Below are 27,991 nucleotides of genomic sequence, written 5' to 3' on the forward strand. Positions count from 1 at the left end.
TAGTTTCTAAAGTGTTTTAATTGATGCATTACAATGAGTACACTTTCATCAAGTAGACATTTACAATGTAACTCAGCTATTTACTGTAGCTGATGGAAACTATATTTCAGTTCTCGATTCACTTGAGTGTTTGAGCTTAACGGTGCCTTTCTGGACCAGATACACAGAACCTCAGCTGTCTCCAGCTCCGGCTCATTTGTACGCATGCAAACATCTTTTTTCTACACGTTAACAGATAATATCAAACGCAGACAAGAACAGTTCAGTACAGCAATGTTAGAAATCAAGAAACTTACTACAGCTTAAATACACTGTTTATGTAGTTGGAAGAGCTTATCCGACTTCCAAAGATAAAAACCTTTTCGAACAGGGAGATACGTTTGAATATGTGAACAAACTGTGGGACAGAATTTTGCTGGAACATTCTTTGTGTGGAAGTATTGTCGACTCTTTGGAAGGATTTTCAGGACATCGTTTTAGATTCTTTGAGCTCTGGTATTGATTCTCCACCAGCTCCTGGCTCTGTCTATATGCATGCATTTTGGTGAATCACCTTTGGATGCGTTTCCCTTTTCACTAAGAGCACGGGTAAAACTTCTCATCAGACGATGTGCGTTATTTCCAGCTTTAAACATTTAACACTTGCAGAATAACTGTCAAATACACAGACAAGAAAAGATCTGATGTAATTCAGCCTCACAAGGTTTGTTCATTTGTGATTTAAATGTATCCTCAGGGTGGGCTGATGCTTCAGGCAAAGAGGACAAGAAGGGTTCAAATTTGTCAGGTATGGGCCAGCCAAACCAGTTCTATCGTTTGTTAGGCTGATTATTACTAGAACAGAGCAACTTTCAAATCCGAAGCTTGTTTTCTTTCTTTTATACCTTCCAAAATCTATCAAGGTAGGAAGCTTTGATTGATTTAACCTTCTTATACTCTACTGTTTTTATAAATGTGCCTACTTCTGCATTTTAGGAAAGTTGAGCCAAGTTTCCTGATGAAATGTGAGCTAAAGTGTATGCTAAATGCTAAATCTAAAAGTTTTCTCAACACTCTTGTGTTGAATTAGCCTCTACTTTATGTGTTGGGGTCCAAAAGTATTTTTTAAAGCTTAAAATAATCAAAAGGCAGAAAGCAAGAAGGTCCAAAAATGTTGGTAACCGTCATTGATGTTTGTACGCTGTACTATACACACAAATGCAGGGGGACATATTATGGAAAGATAAAACCTTTTATGTGTTTTAGAGCATATATTCTGATGTCTCAACTCAAAAACCCGACATAGCATTGTCTCTTTGTTTGGGGCATTCAGTGAGTCGTTCAGATTTGCAGGGTCCAGCCTCCCTATCTCTATCTCCACCCCACCTTCACCTGCAAACCATGCTGCATTCACTGCAGCTCAGAGCCGGGGAGCTGAAGCTCTTTTGCTATTAACAGCAAATTCTCACCAGCTAAAATAAAGTTCCCTTAACTCAAGAAGAAATAAGTTTATAATGATCTGCTAGTACTTTGTCTAATGGTCTATCCTGACAAGGAAACTCGACTTCTTATTGCCATTATTTCATTATTTTCCCAGTCAGAAGTAGGAGATTCTGATTTCAAATGAATTTTTGAACGTAGCATCAGTAAAAGCATCCCAGGGTGACCTGCCACCACACAGACAAACATGTAAACTTTAGTTGGGTTTCACAGTTCTAGTATGTGAATAAGAAAACATGAATGGAAATGGTAAAAATCACACACGCTTAAGGTGGTTTTTGCCTGTTTTGGATAAAACTTTGTGAATCTCATCTGATTTGACAAAGATGAAAATGACATGACTCACCAGGTGTTTCCAGCCTGAACCGGCACCGTAAACTCACGTGACTGACTGCCGTTTTCCCACATTTGGATTAATCGATATGATGAAATTCTCCTTTTTCTTCTTGTGGATGTTTACCGCAGCTGCTTTTTGTTGTTTTGACGGTTAGCTTCCTGTTAGGACGACTACTTCTTCTGCTAAATTGCAACCACTGGCAGCATAGACTACACCACCACCCTCTGGCAAGTTTATCTGCTTAAAACCAGTGAAAGGAAACGTGTATTCACAGCTTCCGGTGAAGGTTCTCAATGCGAGCTTTTAAAAACTTTAACCAGACTCCAGAGTGTATGAAGCTGTAAAAATACCAGTCAGTTCATTTCTGTCTGGTAGTCTGAGCTTTGTTTGCTGTGTGTGCTAGTGTGAGCTCCAAGGCTATTTACTGCATGCTCTCTCAAATTGTAATAATGTGTTTTAGGAGTTTTTGAGTCCAATCTGTGTCCAGATTTACTCTTAAAAGATTGAATAACAACTTAGATTAGTTTCTAAACTAGTTTAGAACTGAAAAAGACTTTCAGATGAGAGGCCAAATGTTTTCAAGAACCGAGGAGTTTAGCTGCCCTTAGGAGCTCTAAGGATTACCATGACCTGGAAGACTGAGAATCTACCCCGACATGTCCAAATTTACATTTCCTCGGTAGCTCAGAGCTGAGACAACGACTGCTGGACGAGAGGGGTTCAGTGAATTGGCACACTCCACCTCCTAAAAGCGGCTTCTATAAACAGAAGTGTAAAGACGGGGCTGAGAAGACAGCTGCTTGTTCTGTAATCCGGTGGCATTTTGAACAATACGTGTCACAGACATTTCATTAAGATGTCAGGAAACGATGCCAGCTTGCAAGAAAAAGGGCAGAATACGTCTCCTTTAGGTATGTTCCTTGCAGTCAGAATTTCTCTTCCAGGAACGAGCTGACAAAGTAACTCTAACAGCAGAAAGTCAACAGTAACCAAAGTCTCGTGTAGAACAAATAAAGCAGGCTGTCACCAGCATTACCTCAAACCTGCTAGTCTCACTCCACCAGTACTCCCAAATTACAACATTTTAAAGTTTGTGATGAGTAACTACGTCACTTGTATTAGTAAAAAACTACTTTAGTCGTTATTTTGACACCTAAGAGATGTCTGACGGAGGACTTTTCTGTTTTTCCTCGTGATCATTGTGGTACATGCCACACAAGAGTCATCCATTAACTAGAAGTTTCCTTGCTGCCACAAGCTTAAGCATTAAAAGTTATTACACTCTGTTTCTATATTTAACTCACGTTCTGCCAGCAATTTACAAGCCTGGCCAATAAAACACTGAGCCGGTCAGCTGCAGTGGTAGTGCCAAGCTAAAGTGGGACCTTGACTACAACACTGAGGACACAATGCCGATGCTACTTGCCCCACTTTCAGTTTGAATCCTGAACAATGTGCAGAAACCGTTTTTTTATTTTTGTTTTGTATTTTGGCACAGTCAGTGTGTAGCACCACAAAGTTTCTGCCTAGCAGTCTGTTTGGAGAGAAATCATGTATGTGAGAGTATATTCATACAAACACAAGAGTCATGCTGGCATCTTAGCACCAGCTGGAGAAACAGGATTATCCTATCAGCCTTGTACAGAGCGTCCAGCCCAACCCAGTTACAGAGGGCTCGTTGACAAAGAGAGGGGGCTGTAGAGTTAACCGCTGGCTGATGAAGCAAATCCGCTCCAGACTGCCAAAGATACAGATTTTCATGCTAATCTAACTTTTAGTTTCAATGTGAAAAGCTATGGCTTATCATCTGGTAGCTCAAGACGAGGTTGTTGCAATCCTTCGTAAACCTTGCATCTGTTATCGTGGGATCTGTTGTTGCCATCCCATCTTTTATTGCTTCTCTGGTTTCGTCACTGAACTAGACTTTGTGTTTTAGCAAACACGCGTGTTATGCTTTGCTTTAACCTACTTAGCAAAGAGGTGGAGTTTGCAAAATAGAATAAGAGACGTGATTTACAGAAAATAAACTTAAGATGTTGACAGGCTGGAATACAAGTCTTTGAGAATCTTTCTGAATTGTCCTGATTCAGTAATTCGAACTGATCTAATGCTCCAGAAAGAATAAAACGAATACTAACAGCTCCTGTTATACTTCAGGTCTAATTATTAAGTGGAGTGAAGGCATTTAGTTGTCACTATGCTGAAGAAGTTAGACAGGCTCTGCATTCTCACATATATCACAACTACAACTGTTATCTGTGGAAGTGTGTGTGTGTGTGTGTGTGTGTGTATGTGTGTGTGTTTTTTCCTGCCACCTGGTACTTTAAAGCGCATGTGTTTAAAGACGGTCTGTCTCAAGTTCACGTATCAGGAACGAAACACAACAAGTGCTCGAAAGACTTGAGTCGCACACTCTCACACACATTAAACAAAACAGCAAAAGAACTCAATGGTTTCCTTTTTGTTGCACAAGCTCAAGTACCGTTGGCCTCAGGTAGAGTGAGGCTGAAGGATGAAGTCCTTTAGTCATGTAGTTCTACTAACAAGCACCAGTAGAGTTCAGCTGGTCCTGCAACCCCAACTGCCACCCTCTCCTCCTCAGTCCCGCAGGGTGGCAGTCATTAGCTGGTGGCAGTCCAGTTCCCCTCGCAGCTCCAGCGGCCCCGGCAGCCTCATGCCTGTTTTCTGATCCACACACCAGCACTTCCCCCGCTGGCCGTCACGTGCAGGATGGCACTGTCAGCAGAAAGATAAAGTTAATTATGTAGTGTGGCAGCTGTAGTCACCGCTTCTGTATATTAAAGAGGAGACATTTGTCTGATAAGAGACCTTTTTCCGGTGTAAAAAGGGAAATCTTAACTAATCAAAAGTTTTTTTTTAAAAAAGGAAGTATTCACTCCTGAACTGTCAGATACCCCTTATTTGTAGTTCAGGCTTTGCTTCCTGGACTTGATGACATCACTATGAAACACAGTGGATATAGCGTGCTGTTTCCCCCTTCATTATCCATGTGATGAAATACGTTAAAGGGATAGTTCGCCTCTTTTGACATGAAGCTGTATGACATCCCATACTAGTAATATCATTTATGAACATTTTCTTACCCCCTGCTGCGTCTTGTGAGCCGAGTTCCAGCTGAGTTTTGGTGTTGACGAAGGTAGTCCGGCTAGTTCGTATCACTGTGTGCTGTGTAGACCGAGCAGACCGAAGTGCAGACCGAGCAGTAAACACCGTAACAGTCGCGGCTGTCGGTAGGCGGCAGCACGCAGTGATACGAAGGGAGAGAAAATAGCGCCAAGCGATTGTGAGGTCTGACTTTTTCCTGGAGAACGATTTTGTGATGCAAATGTATTACTCTTTTAAACGCATATTGTTTTGAGAAGCAAAACTCTTTATTTTTTAAACCCCAGCCAACTAGCCGGACTACCTTCGTCAACACCAAAACGAGGCTGGAACTCTGCTCACAGGACGTTCATAAACGATATTGCTAGTATGGGATGTCATACAGCTTCATGTCAAAAGAGGCGAACTATCCCTTTAACACCTCATTTCAAGTTGAAGCTAATCCTCAACCAGTCAGAATCCAACGTACGTGTTGTATTGTCTGTGAGGGCGACGCACTGTTCGCTCTTCGTGGGGCCGCACACCAGCAAGTTTGGGTTGGTTGCGTACCTATAACCCTTAACACAGTGGCGGGCCGTGCATTTCACACATGGGCCTTCAGTATGGTCGGCAACTGTAATTACGGACACCTCATTCGTGTGGGGGGTCTGGGGGTCCACCTCAGAAAATTTTGCATTTCTTAGATGCAATTTCCTGCATTTTTATAAAATTGTGTCCCGTTTCAGCTCAATACAGAACCGTACTTTTGTTTCTAAATACGGGACGATTCCGTATTTCAAGGGACTGGGGCCAGGGGTATCGTTCGTAATTTGCAGATTGAAAGTGGCGTACAAATCCTTTTTCCTGGCTTTTGTCAGGTCCGCTAACTTCGGAGTTAGCCGACCTTTCTTTGCGATGTCCAGCTTCTCAGTAAAAGTCCTCCGGGCAAATGGCTGCAACAATAAATTTGCCACCAAATCAACTTCTCCTCCTCCTTCAGCCATTGATGTTATGTATAAAACGGAAATCAGACGTCATGTCAAAATCTACCCAATAATCAAATGTGATTAAAATGACGTTTCCATATGTCTGCTTAGAGCCAATCAGACCACCTACGCCTGCAATGGGCTGTTGGGGGCCGTCAGAGACAGTCTAATAACATTGGTTCGGGGTTCGCTACGCTGTCTTCTACATTCTAGATGTAGTTAGGGCCAGCAGACCCGATTGTTCTGGCCTCCCGGCAGATTTGTTTGCCTGGCAACCAATGATAGCTGAAATATGATTGGTTAAATGCGTCAATATGAAAATACACGTCTGGCAGCAGCGCAGCCAGGGGACAGGAAACGGACAGACAATAAAATAGTAAGATATGAAATGAAATAAAATAAAATAATAATTAAGAAAATCACAAACAGATGTTCATTTTATTTTGTTTAAGATATTGTTTAGGCCAGCAGAGAAGGCCTTGCAGGCCCTGACGGCCCACCACTGCCTTAACGCTGCCTGGGGAGAGCAAACCATGTTATCTTTTTATCTTAAAACTACCGATCTAACGTCCAAATGTTCTAATGTGTGGGTCCATCAGAATCTGTGTTCACGCTCACGTCTCCCTTTTGGGATTTATGGCTCCAGGACCGATCGCCGGTGCCCTAAAGTGGCTCGTCTGTAGGGGAACGCCACGACAGAATCCGTCTTCAGCGAGGCTGAACACTATCTTTGGACTATCTTTGTTACCCAAGGATACTTCAACGTGTAGACAAAAGAAGTTGAGGATGGAACTAACACCCTTCTAATCAAAGGAAGACCAGTCAACAGAACCTCCTCAGTGGGACTTTTTGTTATATCTCACTCCATGTAAAACAGAAAAGGGCCAAAAATAGAGGTAGCAGTGTACTGTTTGAGAACGATTATTTGTTTTGTGAACATTAATTCATGCAACAGCGAGCTAAAAGATACACGAGATGAAGTTACGAGCCTATAAATGAGCAAAAATCGGGCTCTTTCACAGTGGAGCAAGCAGTATCTCTGATGTGAAAGAAGTCTCTTGTTGTGATAAACCTGCAAACAATTATCCCTGAACTTTGTTGTTCCCTCTGTGTTCAGATCATTGTTTTGGTTCACTTTCAGTGTTGTCAGCTTAAAGCCACTTTGCACAACGAGAGAGAGCTGAAAGTCGTGGCACTGATCCGAGAAAAGCAGGTAAAACAATGTAAGAGCGTGACTTACATTCGTCAGTCAGACTCAAATACAATGCTGAAAGAACGCTGCAGGAGTCAATAAACAACACGGTCTGCTGACCAGTCCAATATTCAGGCTTTTTAGGACATGCCATTGTTTCGTAGCAGTCAGTTTTTACTACAATCAGAACAACAATCTGGCATTTAAAGTGGAGCCAAACAAACCGATTTTAATTCAAATCCCTCAGCATTTCTCATGTGAGCTTTCAACAGTACAATTTTAGTCCAGAATGATTTAGTTTCATAAAGCCCCCCAAGACAGACCGGTTAGGAATCTCAGAGCAACCCTGCCTTGAAATGATTCCCAGTTGTCCCTAATGACCTGTGCTTTACTTCCCTATGGGCTTTATCAAAGTGCAGTTTTAGTTAAACAGTAAACAGATGCTGGAGAATCTGAGCAGGCAGAGATACTTTAAGCACGTTACACAATCAGCATAACTCAGACGCTTGATGAGTGGTGCCTGAGCAGAGCTTCTCTTTTATCTCTGCAGCTCAGCGCAGCCTTATCTCTGCTTTATATGTTCTCCGACTCCCCCGCTCTTATCTGCATGTTTACTGTAAAAAAAAAAAAAAAAGAAGTAACTGCATCCAAAGACTGATTGCATCCATCAAAGCAGTAACAATGATGATTGTACAACAGTAAAAGGAGACCACGTGAAGTCTCCTAAATTCTCAGAGTGAATCACTGTCCCTGTGAGCTTGGAAAAACAAGACCTTGGCTCTGCCGCGACAGTCTGTTTGGAGACACTTTTGTTGATCTTGAACTGGTCAGAGCACATGTCATCGTCCTCTGACATGTTTTTTTTGTTTTGGCCCGCAGATTGCTGATGTAGTCTAAAAGAAAGTGATTAAAGTTTAAAGACGGGCGATTTTATTTGTGTTGGCGTAACAATGCGGATTCACAGTTCACCAGCAGACACGGCCCGGCAGTGGTCTGCACAGTGTTTCAAGCTCAAAGTGAGTGTGTGCTGGAAGTCACAGACCTGCTTAGGGTGGAAATCTCCATTCTTGTCACAGTTGGGTATGGGGATTGTGAAGAGGTCATCGTGAGTGCGGGTGTTTGATGCCAACCTGTCCAACGCTCTTTGTAGCTCAGCACGGCATGGGGCCTGCAGGAGGAGCAAGTTTGGGTTTGAAAACTATAAATTAGACACACAAAGACATTTACAGCGGCACATAACGCCTCTTCCTGAAAGGTTAGGATGCTTTCTGAAGTGTTGATAAAAACAAAAGGCAATGCTTTGACAATAAATGAAAGCCTTCACTAAACTGAACAACATATCAAATGTTAGAGCGAAGAAATTTGATTTGCTGTTTTTCAAATAGCTGCAAGAAAAGTTTTGGGAATTGACGAGACCAGTTTTAGTTTTTAAATTAAAATGTTTTTACATTCTTACTTGATATAGAATTTCAGCTGCTCAACAGTTTGATGCCTCCTTTGTTGTATTTATGGTTTCATATTGCTCCAAATATTTTCAGTTGTGTGAGGGTTTGTTTTCTGTGGAGCCATGCTGTTGTTAAACATGCAGAATGTGGTTTCTCTTGTTGAAATACAGTATTGTGCAAACGTCTTGCACCACTTCTCAGTTCTTTCTATACCACCATGAAAACAGCTAACAGGTGCAGCAGTTTATTGATTTATTGTCCAAACATAGATGTAAATACAGAATATGAGGCACGAAACAGAGTTTGTTCAGTTCTAAGCAGCTTTAAAGTGAATATCTGGTCTGAGCTCCTTTATCCTCCAACACAGCCTGAACCCTCTCAGACGAGCTTTCTGTCCTTTCTTTAAGGAGTCTTCAGGAATAGTTCTCCAGGCTTCTTGAAGGACATCCCAAAGCTCTTCTTTGGATGTCGGCTGCCTTTTGTTCCGTTCTCTGCCAAGATGATCCCACACTGCTTCAGTAATGTTGAGCTCCGGGCTCTGGGGAGGATTCATCCCTCCATCAGACCTGTTGCTACTGATTTTCAGTCCTTTGGCACAGCTCAGCCTTTTCTCCCTGTTTCCCTTCCTTAAGAACGGCTTCTTGACAGCCACCCTTCCATGGAGACCATTTCTGATGAGGCTTGGGCCAACAGCAGATGGATCAGCTGAAGGTCCAGATGCATCTCTCAGCTCCTGTGTCAGGTCTTTGCTGGATTTTTCCTCTTTCTTAAGGACATCACTTTCAGATCCTGTTCATCTGCTGTAGATAGTTCTTTAGGCCAGACACTTCTTCTTTTGTCCTCCACTTGTCCAGTTTCCTCAAATGTTTTAAGGACACACTGCACACCATGCTGAGATATGCCAAGTTTTCAGCTAACAGCTCTTTGGGAATCACCTTGTTGCTGCAGAAATCCTATTTTCTGTCTGTCAAACTGTGTTATCTTTGCTGTTTTTCATAGATGCAACTAAAGAAATGGGAACAAATGATGTGTCTCTGTGACAGGCTGCTGGTAACAAAGTGCCTAAAGATCCAATTTAAAATGGCTTCTTTGCTAAGTTTGTTATGTGTGGACACAACACTGGTTCATCCCTTGAGTTAGGAGACTTTTTTCTGCCTGAAGGATTCATAGGTCAGAGTTAAGTGGCTTAATGGAAAAAACACATTCCTCTGAAAATGGTCAGGTACAAAGACTGGAGCAGAAAATGTCCAAAGAAAATCTTTGAGAGACCCTCAGACAGTCTGGAGAAGTGTTGCTCAAGACCTCTTTAAAAGACTACAAGAAAGTCTGGCTGCTTGGAAGGAAAATACAAGAAAAAGAGGGGCGGATCAATACAGAGTAATTTATATCTTTGTTATTGTTACACGCTGGTACTTTAAATGAGCTCAGGCCAAGCTGTCATTTGCGTGCAAGAGTTTTAATTTTCATTTGTGGATGCAGTAATTAATTTGTGTTGACTGTTGGAGGTTCTCAGAAGCGTTCCTCAGTCTAAGCAGTGATTTCCAGTAGGGATTTATGTCTGTTGGTCTAAAGGTCTTGTTTTTAGCTGTGTATACATAGATTTCTTTATTAATGTCTGACACTATAGATGATAAAACCAACAAGCTGTTTTAATATTCCAATCATGTTACCGATGAACATAAACAAAGTTTTTTGGAAGAAAACTCTACAAAATCACAGCATAATCTAAAATCATCTCTAAAAACTGGAATCTTAAAGTCCCGGTCCGGCAGTTTGTGAAGCCCAAACAACTCACAGTTTTGGCTTGAAAAAGCCCTCGTCGCCTTCATACTGCTTGGAGAATTACTCTCCAACTTGCTCCTCATTCAGGTAGTGGATCTATGAATATGCTAATGAGCTCCAACCACATTTCCTCCTCTAAGCCTTCAGTCTCAGTCTTCAAAGTCTTCTGCAAACTCTGCAAAACTCATTGTGTGAAGAACAAACAGCAATGAAATAATGATCAGCGCAGCTAACTCACAGCACTCGTGGGCTTTTTATATAAGATGCAGCAGCACACCAGTAGAGCTTAGTGTGAGAAGTCTGACACAGCAAGCAGTTTTTTGTTTTTTTTGGGAGTTTGTAGTTACTAACATACCTTCTCATACTCACAGTGTCTCCCAACTAAAAAGCTGGAATAGTGTTAAGCCCCATACACACACGTCGCTGCTATTTACTCGCTACTCGCTCACTCGCCTACTCGCCACTCGCTTGGGTACTTTTGCTGACTTCGTGTGTAGAAGTTGGGTGGCCACTGTTTGGAGAACACTGGGGGAACGTCACCTGTCAATAATCTGTATTCTGCATTTTAATTGGCTACTCGCTTTTACTCGCTTTTACTCGCTTACTCGCGTCGCTCGAAGTTGAAATATGTTCATCTCGGAATCCGCCCACATCGCATCGCTTGTACTCGCTTGTACTCTCCTCGCCTACTCGCCTACTCGCCTCCTCGCCTCGCGTGAACACATAGACATTCTATTGACTTCACTCGCTGAGCGAGTAAATAGCAGCGACGTGTGTGTATGGGGCTTTACTCTTCATAATAAGTTTAGAGACAAACCCAGCTGTTTTCATATGGAGCAGTCATTTCTGAAGACCCTGGTTTAACATCTGGTAAGACATGAAGGCTCACAGAATCTTATTTCATGCTATCACAGTCATAGACTTAATATGTCACATCTGCCCTTTTAGCAACCAGAGGGAAACCCACCAACTTGATCCACCTGCTTGTGTTAGTAGGAAGGGAATCGAGAACCGGCTCCCAATAGTTCGATTCCGTGCCTAAAGGCTCTAGCATGGTTGCCGCGTCTGCTAGCGCGAGCGGTGTTGATGACGTCACGATTTCGTGCCGGCTATATATAATGCCGCAAGTCGATGCGCCAGTAGTTGCAATTTTCTCCGTCACAGAGGTGGCACTGCTATGTTAAGGTTACTGCTACTCTACAACAAAGAAAGTCGAGAAGAAAACAATGCCACTGTCAAGAGCAGGAACACTGTCATCCATGATACTGCTGCAGTATTCGGATCATTTTAATTTTTTAATTCAGTTAATAGAGGAGAAGGTCTTAAGCCCCCGGCATCAGCAGAGTCTCTGCCCTCTTCTTTGCCTTCACGTATCTGTCCCGTAGCTTCTTCCACACATTCTTACAGAACTCTCCCTCTTTCCCCAAAGTTCTGCCAGTCTCTGTGCACCAGTTTTGGGAGTTTACGTGGTCCCTGTGCTGTTTCACTGCAGTTTCGTACAGCTGCCTGTACAAACGCACCTCCTGAATGAGCCTGGTCTCAAATTGGTCCATCCGGTTCGTCGTTCTCGGCGCAGCCAAGTTACAAAAATCGACTGGTGCACGACAACGCGCTGCGCCGTCTTTTCAAGGCAAGCGCCAGGCCTGAAACGTAGTTTTGACGTCACGGTCCGCCACCGACGTGAGCAACGCGTCAGCTACTCCGGCTTAACGATCCCGTTTATAGGTTCTGCTAACGTCTGATGCATTTGCGCGATGACATCATGTGCACGCTTCATATTTCGTATTTTGGCTCAGAATGTTTCCAACATGGCGTCGAGGCAGAGGCGCTCTAAAGTTTGGTTATATAATATATTTCACCAAAAAGGACAAAACTAGGGCCAGTTGCAACACATGCAGAGCTTTGAAAAGGGGGAAATACCTCCAATACGCTGAAACATTTGACCACACAGCATGCAGTTACTTTGCACAAGTGTAAAGTCTTTGACACGCTTTGTCAGCGATGGCGGCAACTCTCGCGGGGGAGTTCGTGGCACAACGTCTTCCGTCTCAAAGGTCCCAGGTAACGTAAAACTTCCAGGTTCCTTGAAGTTGTAACTGGGCTCTCAAGTCTCACCTTTTTTGGGTCTTTTGGGTCTTTTGTCACGCACTCCTGCCACACATTGTATTTCTCACACTGAAAAAAAAATTATAATATAAATTTGTCTGGCGCGCCGCTATCGCTATGAAAACAAGCACGTCTCCCATGAGTCTGAGCAGAGCAGTTATTAATAACAACAACACTAATAATAATATTTTTAATGAAAGACCCCCATTCCAACGGGAGGAGATGTCACTCGCCTGGATTCAAAACTTGAGAGCCCTGTAACGTAAAACTTCCAGGTCTTGTTGATTGTAATAATGTTAGCGACGTACTGTATGAATAATTTGCATCTGATATCAACATTTAGTTGACGAGGACTGCAAGAGTAGCTCCCCCTTTGATCGAGGCAGGGAAAAGTAAAATGTCAGAGGCAAAAATAGATAAAATGTTGGTGCACACTTGAAATTAAAGTGTTACTGCAACCAAAGCCGTTTGTACCATATATAACTGGATGAGAACCGATAAGGAACAGAATTGATAAGAGATATCGATAATGGAACCGGAATTGCTAAATTCTTAACAATTCCCATCCCTATGTGTTAGCTTCTCCTAAAACTAGCTAGAGCCCCCTGCAAGTGGTCAGGGTTGGTCGGTGCTGGTTTCTCCAGACAGACTATGTAGACTTCCTGACTGACGGTAGCCGTCCATTGTTCCGTCACGTCAACTTGACTCGCCGGATTGGATGCCTAGTGTCGCCGTGTTGCTACTACAGTGGGCGTGTATACGAAGTTGTAGATAGAACATATGGTAGAATGGCTCCGGGGGAAAGTAAATAACTTGTGATTTTAACCAACCGAAGTTTCAGAGTTTTGGAGGGAAATTAATGTGTATAAATCGTCAGCAATGGAACATTATTTCATATTGCACCATGGATGTGGATCTGCGAGTTAGGAGAGCCGCTATTGTGCTGCTGCTGCGACACAGGAGATCTCCTTCTCGCTGCATCACCTGTCCCTGCACCTTTTATCTGATTTAAAAATTAAACATGAACAAGACATGTTGTGAAAATATGGCCATGGGTGTGATTTGGTTCTTTTGTTGAAATGAATGCCTGTCACAATTATTGATAACGTTTAATCTACTACTCCACACCTCTGCCCATGAAAGAATTTGATGCACTGGATTGAACCTCTATTCCTTGATGGTCATTACTTTACTGCAAAAGTGGAGATGCTCACAATTGCCTGATGTTTTAGGTGTGTTTATTCGCCTACAATCGTTTTAGCACAGCCATTCTGGCCACTGCTGCTGTTCGTTTTGCCCGCAATAGCAATGACATGAGCAATGAAAAAAACTACATGGTCTACTGTCATTGGGTAACGCACTCCGTCTGCCGTGGCTAATTTGCATAAACTTCGAGCGAGCACAACTTTTTGACGTGCCATAGGTCCGCCGCTCGCCGTGCCGGAATCCCAGCATGCTTTGCGAGCACGGCGACAACGATCGGCCGGATTTCATTGAAAATGAACTGAATGCGTTGGATACGGCTTGCGTTGACGGAACAATGGACGGCTACCGTGAGGCAGGACATGGTACTCTGCAGGTTCAAAGCAGAAATCCTCAGCCACTGTGTTAATGGCTCATTTATCTTGTCAAACATCTTGTAACACGTGAAAATCACCAAAGAAAAAGTTCATGTTTTGCTGAGGGCAACTTTAAGATATTCAGTGGGGTTACATGGCACTGAAAGGATCGGATTATTGGCTAAATTACAATAAAACTGAGTTATTAAGTTCATATAGAGACCTTAATCGGACAAGAAATTGGATCGGATTGGATTACTCGTAATCGGATTAAGACCCCGAGATAACTTGGTTGAAAGTCACACTAAACCTGCTTGTAAACGGTGAAGCACGTGGTGAATTGGACTTTGCACTCTGCTCAAGATTTTTTCCCGGGGTCGTGAACCGGAAGTCAAAGGAGACGATATTACTGTTGTTGTCGTCAGAAACAAACAACACGATGGAGAATGCGCCGTTGGGCATCACATTTGTGCAACAAGCAGCTCATCACAAACTAAATGTAGAGGGACGTAGCTTCATCTTGCTCTTCGTTCTCCATCTTTCTCGAATGCCTGAGTTTGTTGTTGTTGTTGGTGGTGAAGAGGTCAACAGGAAGTGGCTCTATTAGCAATAGTTGAAATGGGTACAGCGCCACCTATCATACCGGGGTATGACATGCTTTGTGCCTCTGATTCCATTCATTCACCGCCATATATCCAAGGATAATTACCCTTGCTCAAATAAGGAGCAACTCATTCTTTTTTGTAATTTAGCCAATAATCCGATCCTTTCAGTGCCATTTAACCCCACTGATTGTTTCAGTTTGTCATGAAGAGGAATTTAATTTCAACTTTCTTTAAAAATGCTTAAAAGTGACACTAAATGTATCTGCTCAGGATACTTTTCTCCATGGCTTATTTTTTGGGAGTTCGTTGCAGTTTTTCAAGATCTCAACACAAAGTTTTTTATTGTGTTCATCGTGACGTGGACAGTGTGCAGGTGTGCGTCAGTATTTCCCGTCCCACAGGTGTTAACTTGAGCCAGATCTACAAATAATCGTGTGAATCGCCTGCATCGTCTTTTCGAGCTAATTAAAGATGGCGTGTGAACGGATGGTCCTGGCAGACGTTTTAAACAGGCTGACGGCAACAAAGACAGAAAAACAGAAAAAGTTGGAATGTCCTAAAGTTATTTTGGGTTAGGGTAACCCTACCTGGTGGGCCATTAATTAAATCAACATGTGTGTATTCATATGGCACATTTCTGCTTTAAATCAATGAACTAAGTCATGTGTCTGGTACTGATTAATTAGGATGTTATGATCCTTCTCTTGCCAGTGAAGAAATAGCAAATTGCATACTGATGTCGGTGTGAAACTGATCTTTATTTCACAAGGCCGCAATTAAATATTATGGTCTGTAAATAACTAATTTATACAATTACAACCTGACTGTTTCGCTCATGACTTTGGACCTGTAAAACCTTAATGCGAAACACCAGCTGGGACTGAGGCATGTGCTGCAGCGCAGATTGCCTGGGTTTATTGTTTTTTTGTGAAACTGATAAGCCGTCAGATAATCCTTCCTCTCACCAGCACTGGCTTGGTGTCCTCTCTGGCAGTGTTGCTTCTCTGATTTGTGGATTTCGGAGGATGTCGGGCCAGGATCCTCTGTATGCAGCGCTTGTCCTGTGGACTGCACCGTATGTTGCTGTTGTTCGGGTGTTCGGGGATGATCTCCTCTTGTCTGTCCACTGCTAAACAACAAGGGAAAAAATGAAGATTTAGTTTTTTAAAGATGCAGAAATATATTGTTGATGTTAAACAGAAAGTGCACGGATCAGAGCACAATGGGAAAAATCATCTGTTTCTAACCAGGTCTTAAAATGAGGTAAACACAACAGATGAACAAAAACATATGACATGTTGCCCTGTGTCATTATCTATTGAACAAAAACTTAAGACAAAAGGCAAAGTCCACCCCTGATCCAGCAGCTTGTAGCAGCAGCTTCAGCAGCAGTGAGCTGAAGTAATGGTTTCCTGTGTGATGTTATCAGTCTTTCTCATGGTTGTGGAGGAATCTTGGCCCACTCTTCTTTCCAGCTCTGCTTCAGCTCATTGAGGTTTGCAGCATTGGTTTCTGCACAGCTCTCTGAAGGTCCCACCACAGCATCTCAGTCAGGCTGAGGTCTGGACTTTGACTGGACCATTGCAACACCTTGATTCTTTTCTTCTTCACACATTCTGTTGTAGATCTGCTGCTGTGTTTGAGATCTTTGTCCTGTTGATGAGCCAGTTTCAGCCCAGCTTTAGCTGTCGGACAGATGGCCTCACATCTGACTCTAGAACACTTTGGTATCCAGAGGAGTTCATGGTGGACTCAATGACTGCAAGGTGCCCAGGTCCTGTGGCTGCAGAACAAACCCAGATCATCAGCCCTCCACCACCGTGCTTGACAGCTGGTATGAGGTGTTTGTGCTGATATGCTGTCACACGATATGCTATTATGAGCAAACATCTCCACTTTGGTCTGGTCTGTCCAAAGGACATTGTTCCAGAAGTCTTGTGGTTTGTTCAGATGCAGCTTTGCAAACCTAAGCTGTGCTGCCATGTTCTTTTTAGAGAGAAGAGGCTTTCTCCTGCAGCCCTTCCAAACAAGCCATACTTGTTCAGTCTTTTTCTAACTGTGCTGTCATGAACTTTAACTTTTAACATTCTAACTGAGGCCTGCAGAGTCTGAGATGTAGCTCTTGGGTTTTTGATCTTGGGGTGACCTTGCTGGGACGTCCACTCCTGGGAAGATTGACAGCTGTCCTGAATGTTTTCCACTTGTGAATAATCTTTCTCTCTGTAGAATGATGGACTCCAAATAGTTTGGAAATGGCCTTATAACCCTTCCCAGATTGATGGGCAGCAACAGTTGCTTCTCTAAGATCATTTCTGATGTCTTTCCTCCTTGGCATTGTGTTAACACACCTGAATGCTGCAGAGCAGCAAACTGACAGAACTTCTGCTTTTATAGAGGTGCTCACACTCACTGATGATCAGTCAGTCAGTGCACTGATCAGCAGCACCTGGCTGCTACTTACCCTCTTAATTTACATAGAGGTACTAAAGGAGTCTCTAAAAAAGTGCTTCTGGATTTTGGCTTGGTTTTTGTGAAGATGATATTTCCTGTCCTGATAAGTAAAAGCTTAGAATTCAAAGAGGGTGTACTTTCTTTTCTACGTGACTTGCCATCATCATTTTTCATTTCGGGATTATCAGCGCAGCTTTAAAATGCCACATTTAGAGCAACATTCACCCACTCTGCTTTGCCAGTCCTCCTTGTCCTTCAACATATATCCCATATTGCTGAACGTGGTGAAATGTAGGCTAAAAATGAGGCCAGGTTAACCTCAAGGACAGAGAGCGTTGCTCCTGGTCTGGGGGGGTATTCTGTGCTTCGGCTCTGGCACTCTTTAGCCACTGCACCACAGTCACTCCACGAGCTCTTAAAAATGATGCCACCCTTGATCTGCCACCCTTTCTACAATGTGGTCTGCACCACATTCACCTATAATTCTGCTGCTCTGTGGCCGTGAAGGCACCCAGCTGCTTCCTCAGGAAATGCCCCCTCCTTCCTAATCCTCCACCCCTCCTGAACATCATCAGCCTGTGTTAGATGAAGATTGTTAGACTGTCACAAGTGGGCACCAGTGGGTGTGTGTGGTGGATTAGGGCACAAAATCGGCTAAATATGGGGCAGAAGTTGTGTATGTTTCTTTGTGCATATTGCCTTTCACCACTGGCTTGAAAGACTTATTCTCTGCTTTCAGCTCAAAACCAATGCCTTTAACGAATTGGCACCAGTATCAAAGCACATTTGCCCTGATTACTGAACCGGATCTGTGCTTTTGTTGATATCTAAGGTCACTTCCAGACATCCAGTTAATGGCTGTTGGCAAAGAGACAGTATAGGAAAGTTTAATGGTCTCGTAAGCCTCTTCTCAGGTTTGCAGAGCACAAAAGCTCACATCCAAACCAGATCTAACTTTTCTCTGCATCACTTGTTCTCGAGCTGGTCACGTAATCAGAGTCGAACAATGACCGGGTTTCTCTAAGCTTCATAGACGGTCATCTTACTTGTCTGGGGGGTGGGGGGGGGGGGGTGTTTCTGTTGGCTCTTTGTATTTTTAGTCTAGTTGGTGTAAAGTTTTGCTCATCAGCGATTTATTTATTTTTCAGCTGCTTCCTTAGTTCCATCCCTTCTCTTTTGCCAGCTCACACTTCTTTCCGATTCCACGTTGTTTCGCAGGGCGAGTCGAAGTGGTTTAAATTGGGTCAGGGGTGGCGTGTCCTGTTTGCTACATCTACTGCTTTCCATGAAGGAAGTTGCCATTTTCACTTGATTTGGGTTGCCACCCTTTGGCATTTGATAGGATTCTTTCGTGATCTGCCCTGAGCTGACAGATAACTGTCAGTTGTTTCAACCTGAGAATGAAAATTCCTTGAAAAGTCAGAATCTGGAACAGCAAACGATGACCATCGCTTGTCAATCAGCAGGTTTAAGTCAGACAGTAAAACTTTAAGCATATCATGAGTACAGTTTGGCCTCTGGTCTGTGCCTGACACATTCATGATCTCACAGTTACCAGCTCTCAGTGTAGTTTTCACAGACTGTACACAGGCTTTTTGTAATGTATATCAATATACTGGGATCAGTTTTTATGCTCATAGATAAGAGTATTTTCTATAGAGAATGTGAAGTCATGCATCAGTTTGATTGGATACTCTCAGTCCGCCTTTTGTCTTCACAGACCTTGAATTCTGACTTCAGGATCTTGGTTCTACATTCAAACTGTAGGATCAGCCTCCAAAATCTTATAAAATTTCTCATTTCCGATCCTCATGACCAAGTGTTAAACATATCCGTCCACTGCACGTAAGAAAAACACATTTTTAATGAGTTTCAGTTTTAAAACACATCTTTATTGTAATTACAGTGACTCAAAAAATCCAACTTCGTATGACGCCATGAAATTAACACATTGATGAATCTATTTGGAGATACAGTAATTTGTCTACTAATAAACTCAAGCTGAGTTCACGAGGGTTCGACTTTGTGAGGAATCAGATTTCAGTGCTTGTTATTCTAGCAGATCTGGCATTCATCTACTCCATCTTCTTTCCCCTTTCTCCATCTCTTCCAATCTTTATTTGATCTGATCGTTTTTAACTAGACAAATAAAATCTCCCAACAGGACTGTTATAAACTAAGGTAATGGGAAAGATGGGGTTGACGTGGGCACGGCTTACCTTTACACTCTCTGCATCAGGGATGTCCACATCCGGTCCTCGAGGGCCGCTGTCCTGCAGGTTTTAGACGTTTCCCTGCTTCAACACACCTGATTCAGATCAGTGCATCATTAGCAGGCTGTTGCAGAACTTAACAATCTTTTGAAGAGATCCATTTCATCTGAATCAGGTACGTTGAAGTAGGGAGACACCTAAAACCTGCAGGACAGCGGCCCTCGAGGACCGAATTTGGACATCCCTGCTCTACATCGTGTCTCTTTACATATTCACCCCCTCTCTGCCGTCTGTCACATCGTGATCACATTAGAGATTCCACATTTAGAGGCTTTCAAGGGTGAAAGGTAAAACACTGGGGTACTGCCACTGCTTTATTCCTCCATTAATCTCTGATTTCAGATAGAACACACTCCATAAAGCGAGACACGTACATAAACATGTTTATTCAGCCTCCAAATTTTAGTTTGAAAACAATAGAAGAAGCTTTTAATTGCCTTTTCTCCAGTGAACAGAGAGAATGATCCCCTTTTCTGGTCTTAGTGGAGGTTAGTGGCTCAAACTGAACTGTATACCAACACCTGCCCCCTCTGCCTTCTGCATCTATATAATCTACATCTGTGCCCACAGGTCACACGCAGAAACCTTCTGGGGCTCCTCTGTGTCTAATGGGGCTAAAATAAACAGAAAAGACAATGACAACATGACGTGCAGCCTTTTAGAAATACGTATTTCATATGAGCTTTTTTTTATTATTGCAGATACACTGGAGACAGTTACACAGCACTTGTGGGATGAGGAAGGTAGAACAGCCTGCAGATTTTAGGTTAAAAACTATAAAATAAGCTTTTAATCACCTTCTCTCCAGTGAACAGAGGCTAACTGATGTATCACTACAGAGTAGCTTCCATCCCTTCTCCTAGATATCTTTTTATGGTAGAAATGCAACACAAATTATCATCACAGTGATCATAAAAACAATGAAAATAATCTTGATGAATGACGGTATTTGGAAATCTACCCAGATCCTGTTCCTGCTGAACTCCGGTGGTTTAAGCTCCTCGTTTTAGTGCAGAGATGTTGACGTTTTCTTTAGAGCGTGACAGTGAAATGAGATCTCGCTGCCGGGTGTGTTTACGGCTCTTTATTTCCTACCAAACAGCCTGAAAACTTTGAAAAAGAGAAAAAAAATGAGCTGCTTTTCAGTTACACACATACTCTGATATGTTTTGGTCAAAAAAGGAGTGAATGTCAACCCCTCCGGTCAATTTTTGAGCAGTCTGTTCTCAGAGAAGCTCAAGCTTTTACCCTCTAAACTCTCAACTTTTTTTTTAAAAACAAATCTGTACGAGGCTGAAGACATTGTGCAATATTCCACTGTGTTTTTACAATTGTTAGTGTCCAATTGTGTCATTTGAACTGGTCATGCAAGACTCTGTACGGGACACTGGGGAGACAGATCTCCTCCCAGGGACAATAAAGTACATCACATCGCATCAAGTTGTATCATTTCATAACCAAGATGTCAATGTTGATTTAAAAAGCCACGGTAGAAAAGTTTGACGACAATAAGACTCTGTATAAGTCAGCTTGGGATCCAGAAAATTAAAGATGAAACAATAGAGCATTTGTTCAGTCACTGTTGCATAGATTCAGGTCCAGATTTACTAATGCTTTGCACCTGGCTCAAATCCTTTCAGCAGCACCGTTGGTCTTTAGGTGAGGAAAGCCAAGCTTATTGTATATTCATACACAAACGCAACTCAAAGCGCTTTACAAAAGGCATTAAAACGGTTGAAAATACGGTGAGAAAAGAACATGTTTCAGATCTGCGTTTGGAGGCGAGAGTTTGAGAGTAGAGATTATCCTTTTGTGTGCTTTAGTTGGAAAGAAGATGTTATCAGAATACACTGATACACTACATTTTTATTCATTTTATTTAAGTTTGAAGGTTTATTTTTAATGGATTCACCACAAATACCTGGGATGTCGTACATATTTTCACCTACGTTGTACCTGAGCTGCAGAGGAAAATATCATGAGGATGCAGAGATATATTAGCAGGTTTATATTCATTCATTCATATTCAGCTGTTTACAGATATTCCTCTGTCTGTAATGCACCGTTGGCTCTGCAGGACAATGCCTTTTTGGGTCGATTCAACATGTAGAACCAGAGTCAACTCTTTCAAGATCTCTCTGATTTGCTGTTTGGCATACTTATTGAACTTTGTAGATTATCAATGCGACACTAATTGCATTATTTTTTGCATGCACAAAACAATCTATATGATTTCTGAATTTAAATTCAAATGCAGGCTTTTGAGTCTAAACACATTAAAATATGTCTTTGCTCGAACTATGTTGGATAAAAATATTTGAGCTCAGTGACCCTACCTGTGTGGGTAATAAACTCTAGTAAAAAAAACAAGCTTTGTCTACAATTTTTACGTATTTATTGTATTATGTTAATGTTCTGTGTTTTCACTAATTGTAACGCCTGACTTTTCAATAAAGTTTGCTTTAAAAAAGAAAAATCGATACTTTATAGGGACACAAAATATCGATATATATCACAGTATCGATAAGATCGCTCAGCCCTAGTCCTGAGTCTTTAGATGGTATGGAGAGCCACCAACTCTCTGGTCCTCTCACCCTTTTTGTGATTCGACCGCATTGAACAAACTATTTGTCTGTTAAAACTCAAGCGAATTTCACAGAAAGGAATAAAAACATTGATTATCCTGTTGTGGTGCATTCATAATACTGGGTAGAACAGCTTAAACTTTACTGACAGCACTTCAAGAAAGTCTGGCAGCAAGTCCAGAAGTCAGCCAGGCTCAGAACCAAAACGCTGTTCTTTTCAGTCAACACTGGACTCTGCCAGAGTATCAGTGTCAGGCTGCAGTTTCCAGGCAAAATATTTCTTTGAATCAGTTAATCATCAGCTGGTGTCTGATTCAGTTTTACAAACACTGTTCGGGAGTATCAGCGAGGCCAGCGTGAGACATCTGTGTCTCTCAGCAGTATAATTTGTCAACTGAAAGATCTAAAGCAAGCTAAATCAACATTTGTGACAAAGGCATGAAACCGGCTGCTGCTGCTCCATCTGATGCTGTTCTGGCTGCTTCCACTTCAGCTTGAGTCAAAAGACTACAACAGGTTTGTTTATGTGAATCCAAACGGAGCCGATTTACGGTTGATTTACTGTTTCTGGGGCTGGAAATAAACTCGAGCAACAAATCTGAAAATAAGAATTGTTACTTTAAGTCTAGCTACCCTAAATTGTACGAAGGGAAATTAGTGCCACTGTTCGAATTTACCATCACTCTTTTCTTGATGAAAATAACTCTATTGACTTTGAACAACTGTGTAATACTTCAGCCTGAAGCCTGAAACACCCGTGAGCCAGATAAAACACACACACAGGTGTGGATCAGAGACAAAAATATGATTAAAGGGTCGAGCAGAACCTTTTCCAGATGGATCACCATCAGGATAAACATTATCCTTAATCTTGTGAAAGACCTTTGGATCAAACCATTTTCTTTTCAATAAAGTGGGCCTTCTATCTCCCTCTGAGAGTCAGAATTGTTCTGTTTTCAGGGGGAGGGTTTCTAATTTTCCTCAAGATAAAAACGGAATCAGTTTCACATCTTTAATCTCATGTACCAAACTCTGTAGAAACGGAGTCAGAGTCATTCGAAAAAGAAAGTGGACCCCATATAAAAAAAAACATCTAGTCCTAACCAGGTCTTTGATTAGATAAATACAACAACAACATATCAAATGGATCATTATTCATTTCACAAAAACAAAGAACACTTTACTGCTTCCACAGGAATTAAGAGGGTAAGTAGCAGCCAAGTGCTGCTGATCAATGCTCTGATTAACTGATCATCAGTCAGTGTGAGCACCTCTATAAAAGCAGAAGTTTTGGAGCATTCAGGTGTGTGTTAACACAATGCCAAGGAGGAAAGACATCAGCAATGATCTTAGAGAAGCAATTGTTGCTGCCCATCAATCTGGGAAGGGTTATAAGGTCAATTCCAAACTATTTGGAGTCCATCATTCTACAGAGAGAAAGATTATTCACAAGTGAAAAACATTCAGGTCAGCTATCAGTCTTCCCAGGAGTGGACGTCCCAGCAAGGTCACCCCAAGGTCAAAAACCCAAGAGCTACATCTCAGACTCTACAGGCCTCAGTTAGCATGTTAAAGGTTAAAGTTCATGACAGCAGCACGTTTGGAGGAAACCAAACGCAGCATATCAGCACAAACACCTCATACCAGCTGTCAAGCACGGTGGTGGAGGGCTGATGATCTGGGCTTGTTCTGCAGCCACAGGACCTGGGCACCTTGCAGTCATTGAGTCCACCATGAACTCCTCTGGATACCAAAGTGTTCTAGAGTCAGATGTGAGGCCGTCTGTCCGACAGCTAAAGCTGGGCTGAAACTGGCTCATCAACAGGACAAAGATCCCAAACACAGCAGCAGATCTACAACAGAATGTGTGAAGAAGAAAAGAATCAAGGTGTTTGGAGAGGTGCTGGAAAGAAGAGTGGGCCAAGATTCCTCCACAACCATGAGAGAGACTGATAACGTCACACCATTACTTCAGCTCACTGCCGCTGAAGCTGCTGCTACAAGCTGCTGGATCAGGGGTTCACTTAGTTTTTCACACACTGCCTCTGTGTTTTGACTTAGTTTTTGTTAAATGAATAATGTGATGGTGTAATATCTCATGTGTTGTTAATCCGAGGTTGTAAGTAACTGATTTAATGACCTAATAAGAATCATGATTTTTGCCCTGATGTATAAAACCTCAAAATTAAGAAATTTCTCTTTCGCATGACTGTCTGTGAATCTATTCTGTGTATCTGAAATATTGCAAACAAAATCTTAAAGAAGAGGAGAAGAAAAAAAAATATCTAATTCCAAATTAATCTTTGGAAAGAGCACAAACTGGCCATTTGACATCAGGAGACATGGAAGCCTGTGAGTATTCACTGCCCTCAGATTAATTATGTGTCATGATCAGGGCAAAGTTGGATTGTTTGTGTGTCTCTCAGCTCCAACACTGTGAGGGGGTCCCTGTCCCACGGAGTACAGCAGTACCTTAATCACATTTACTCCTGCATTAGAGCCCCAGCTGTACAAATGCGCTGCACAGCCCAAAGAAAACAAATATTCAACATTCAGAGACATCTGCTGAGAGAGATTTGAGAAAATCCTCATTTCAGGGCCCCCCAAGAATACATCTACAGTTCAAAACTCCCAAATCTTGTCGTGGAGACCTCCCTTCGAGGAGAGAGCCGTATCTGGGTTAGCACACTGCTTTCATAAAGACTGTGTGCGTCACAGTAAATTGAGCATAGCTGCACAGGGTCTGGCTCCACGGACAGCTCCATTCATGCAACGCCCTCAGTGCCTGTAGGTGTAAGACTTTTCATATCTGACATCTCTATCAGTCTCTGAATGATATCCCTTTCACTGTCGGAGGGAAGCATCTGAATAGCCGACACCAGCACTCAGCAGGAATGTAGGAACGTACGCCAACATAGCCTATGCACGGTAATTTATTCCAAGTATCAAGATAGAGATGACTTCTAAGAATGGGTTATTAAGGAGCACTGAAGCTGTCCTAGAGCCTGACATGAGATGCAGAGCAGTGCCTGCTGTTGCTATGGAAATTATGCTCAGGAAGAGGGACATCAGAAAATGAATGGACTATTGGTTGATCGTTCTTGCGAGTCTGATTCGATGTGTTACTTTTCCAACTACTTTTTTTGGGGGGTGAGGGCGGGGGGCTGCTGCTCGTTGTGACTTCCAGCCTGAATAACCTAAAATCCTCTCAGTAGAGATGTACCTCGCGCCGTCCCTGGGCCTTTTTTATTATGAATTCTCTTGGTTTTTAAAAACCCTCTTCTATTTTTATCGAGCATGTTCACTGTTGCTAGGAGTGGGGCAGCGTCGGACACATATTCAGGAGATGCACCCCTCGTTTAATAATTCATAAGTGCTCTGAACACTCCACAAAGGAAATCTGCTGCTCGGGACTGGAGTTGCTCTCTCCTTCTCCCCCATGCCTCTCTGATTGTCTCCTCCTTTTTCTGTGGTTTACACTGAACATTCTTATGTAGTGGATCTAAACTGCTGCCCATTGATTGAGTGTGAGATTTATTGGACAGAGCTTCGCTGCTTTGTTATGACAGACTCCGGGGACGAGAAGTAGTGTGGAAGCAACCAGAACTCACTGCTCGGATTACAGAACACCAAAAAACAAAACAAACTTATGAACTTTCCATTGACAGTCACCCCACCCCGGAGAAAAGACTCCCCTCCGTTCACTGCTGATCAGCTCCAGCCAGACGGACAATGCAGCATCAAAGAGCAGCGGTAATTCTCTGCAAGATAAACGGGTGTGGACAGACGGAGGCAGGCCAAGCCGAGTCCGTTTTTATCAAACTCAAAACAGCTTTCCTATTCTTTCTGATTCTGTTCAGTCACGCTATGTGCTGTCCTAACCTATGCTGGTCCTGCATGGAGAGAGCAGGAGGCTCTAATTTCAGCTCTGGCAGAAAGAGTGCCGATGAGCTCATCCTCATGAAGGAGCTGGACGAGGTGGGCGATGCGCTCCAAGGCTTGTTGGAGCTTGGACGAGGGAGGGGAGGGGGGGCATCAGGGTCAGGGGGAACAGATGCTGGGATGAGCGTCCGGGGAGTTTTATATCAGCTGAAGCTGATCCAGTTCTTTGGTGTTCTGGCACCAGCACGTAGCCTACTACCATGACTAGAAAATGTCTGGGAGCAACAGTGGGCCAGATACTGGGATCTCATATGCCATAATGGAAATCCACACCACTCCCTTTGTGGACAGCAGTAAAAAAAAAGACTAACTGTGGATTTCATCAGTAGAAAGAAGTTCATGTTGGAACAGTGGGCTGGAACCGCCTGTGCAGATCCAGTGTTAGATCTCCACTGTGTGACAGCAGAAACATATTTTCCCTTTTGCAAGAGGAATGGCAGGATAAGGGGGGGGGGGGCAGAAGAGTTTGATAGAGACATCAGCAGCAGAAGAGGAGCGAGAAAGCAGGAGGGGTGGGGAGGAAGGGGGTATCCATGAAAGAGCACTAATAGCCCCAGACTGGCCACACTCCATTACAGTCATTTCATACAGTGGCTTTTATTACCTCCTCCCATTACTAACACACACAAACACAGACTCTCATCTGCAGCACAACCACATTTTACTTCGCCTGACGGCTACCTGCAGGATCTTACTTTAATCCGGCACGAAGGAGGAATTTTACATTTACTCCTGAAGCAGGCGTGAACTAACCTCACGCTGGGTGCATGCACACGCCGCACACACACGCAGTTAAGCACACACGCCCTCGCCAGCCATCACCGGGGTGCTCGCCTCTCTTAAGCCCTGGTTTGCGGCGCACAGCAGGTCCCCTTTCACAGTGAGTTGCCACGAGACAGCAGAGGGACTGTGTACGCTCGCCCATCAGGAGCCGGTGCGTGTGCACGCTCTGGCTCAGGGCTTAGCTGAGATTAGGGTGAACAAGCAGGACGTTGTCCCCCCACTCTGCTCCCCCAGCTCAGGTAAGGTTAGGGCAGCAGAGCGAGAAGGGCGCCGAGGGAGGTTTGGACATACCTGGTCAGCTGGGGCTGACAGATGCAGCTTTTCTGCTGTGAGCCTTACTGTAACAGACCATAACTGGAGGGGCCAAGTGCCAAGTCACAATTCACATGCATGAGCCCTTTGCTCTTACCTGAGTTCTCCTCCACCTCCGCCTCATCAGTGCACACGCCCTGGCCGTGCATCAGAGAGTGCAGCGGCCTCTCCACGCCACGCGGCGGGTAGCAGCGCAGGCCCGTGCCACATCGGGGGGAGTAGACGCCACAGTGAGCCCCTTTAGGCAAGGCACAGGTGGGGCAGCAGCCACAGCCGGGCTCCCGAACCGTTTCCTCGCAACCCTCAGGCAGACGGCAGCTGGCCAGCCTCTCCTCGGAGCAAACCGGGCAGCGAATGGCCTGGTCTGACAAGCACAGCACCGCCAGCGACAGGGCGCAGAACATCCACAGGCCCCAGCAGCACGGAGCCGCTGCCACGCCACCTCCTCGCACCATGACAGCACCGGCACCTGCAAGCAATCCTTTGCCCTTGTTGTATGGCTGCTTCTGCTTCCCTTTCTTCTCTGAGTGTTGTGCAGCTTTTGATCAACTTCGGCAGCAGATTTTACACAAACACGAGGTTTGAGAGGAACGCTTTGTCCAGGAGAGTCTTTGATATTTTCAGCTGGTTAGTGTCTCAGTTGCAGGGACAACAATGCCTCTGCTGTATTGCCTCTCCGTTCCTCTGATTCAGTTTCACAGCGCAGGAATCGGAGCCTGTTCTTGAGCCGCTCAGCTGGCGAAAGTTGTGCTGACAGAAACTAGTTTTTGTTTAGGTGGAACGAACAAGAAGGATATCCACCGGCGTGTTCAGGTGAGCCTTCGCTCCGCCTTCGAGACCGAGTCCAGAGACTGCCGAAAAACACCCCAAAAAGATCAGGTCAACAAGTGTCCAAATGCAAAGCAGGTCATCAAAAGGCAGTGTTTTAAGTAAGAGCTGTGGTCTCCTCCTCCTGCCGGCATGCAGTGGCTTCTGAGAGTGGCTCAACACGAGTGGCTCTGCTTGGACTTTATACTGGTCCATGGACACGCCTCTCTACAGTAAGAGGGGAG

General features: G+C 43.5%; 1 protein-coding gene across 2 annotated transcripts; it reads right to left on the bottom strand.

The window, feature by feature from the left end:
* Positions 1–27,965, bottom strand: LOC142378656 (insulin-like growth factor-binding protein 4). 2 transcript variants are annotated; one of them, XM_075463419.1, is made up of 4 exons: positions 27,037–27,965; positions 15,559–15,719; positions 8,139–8,264; positions 1–4,552 (listed from the first exon to the last, which is right to left on the bottom strand). In XM_075463419.1, the coding sequence occupies exons 1-4, from the start codon at positions 27,392–27,394 to the stop codon at positions 4,415–4,417; spliced, it is 783 nt and encodes a 260-aa protein (XP_075319534.1). In that variant the 5' UTR covers positions 27,395–27,965; the 3' UTR covers positions 1–4,414. The 2 variants fall into 2 exon arrangements, with proteins under 2 accessions (XP_075319534.1, XP_075319533.1); XM_075463418.1 differs by having other exon boundaries at positions 15,559–15,722; positions 27,037–27,954.
* Between the last annotated feature and the right edge of the window lie 26 nt (positions 27,966–27,991).

Source organism: Odontesthes bonariensis, chromosome 4, assembly GCF_027942865.1.
Source record: "Odontesthes bonariensis isolate fOdoBon6 chromosome 4, fOdoBon6.hap1, whole genome shotgun sequence".
NCBI classification, from domain to species: Eukaryota; Metazoa; Chordata; class Actinopteri; order Atheriniformes; family Atherinopsidae; genus Odontesthes; species Odontesthes bonariensis.

Excerpts from the sequence above, each read along its gene's own strand:
- LOC142378656 (XM_075463418.1), bottom strand. The coding sequence starts at position 27,394 with ATGGTGCGAGGAGGTGGCGTGGCAGCGGCTCCGTGCTGCTGGGGCCTG. Across the intron at positions 15,723-27,036 it reads GGAGGTGGAGGAGAACTCAG|CAGTGGACAGACAAGAGGAG; the intron begins GTAAGAGCAAAG and ends CTTGTTGTTTAG. Across the intron at positions 4,553-8,138 it reads GAGATTTCCACCCTAAGCAG|TGCCATCCTGCACGTGACGG; the intron begins GTCTGTGACTTC and ends TTCTGCTGACAG.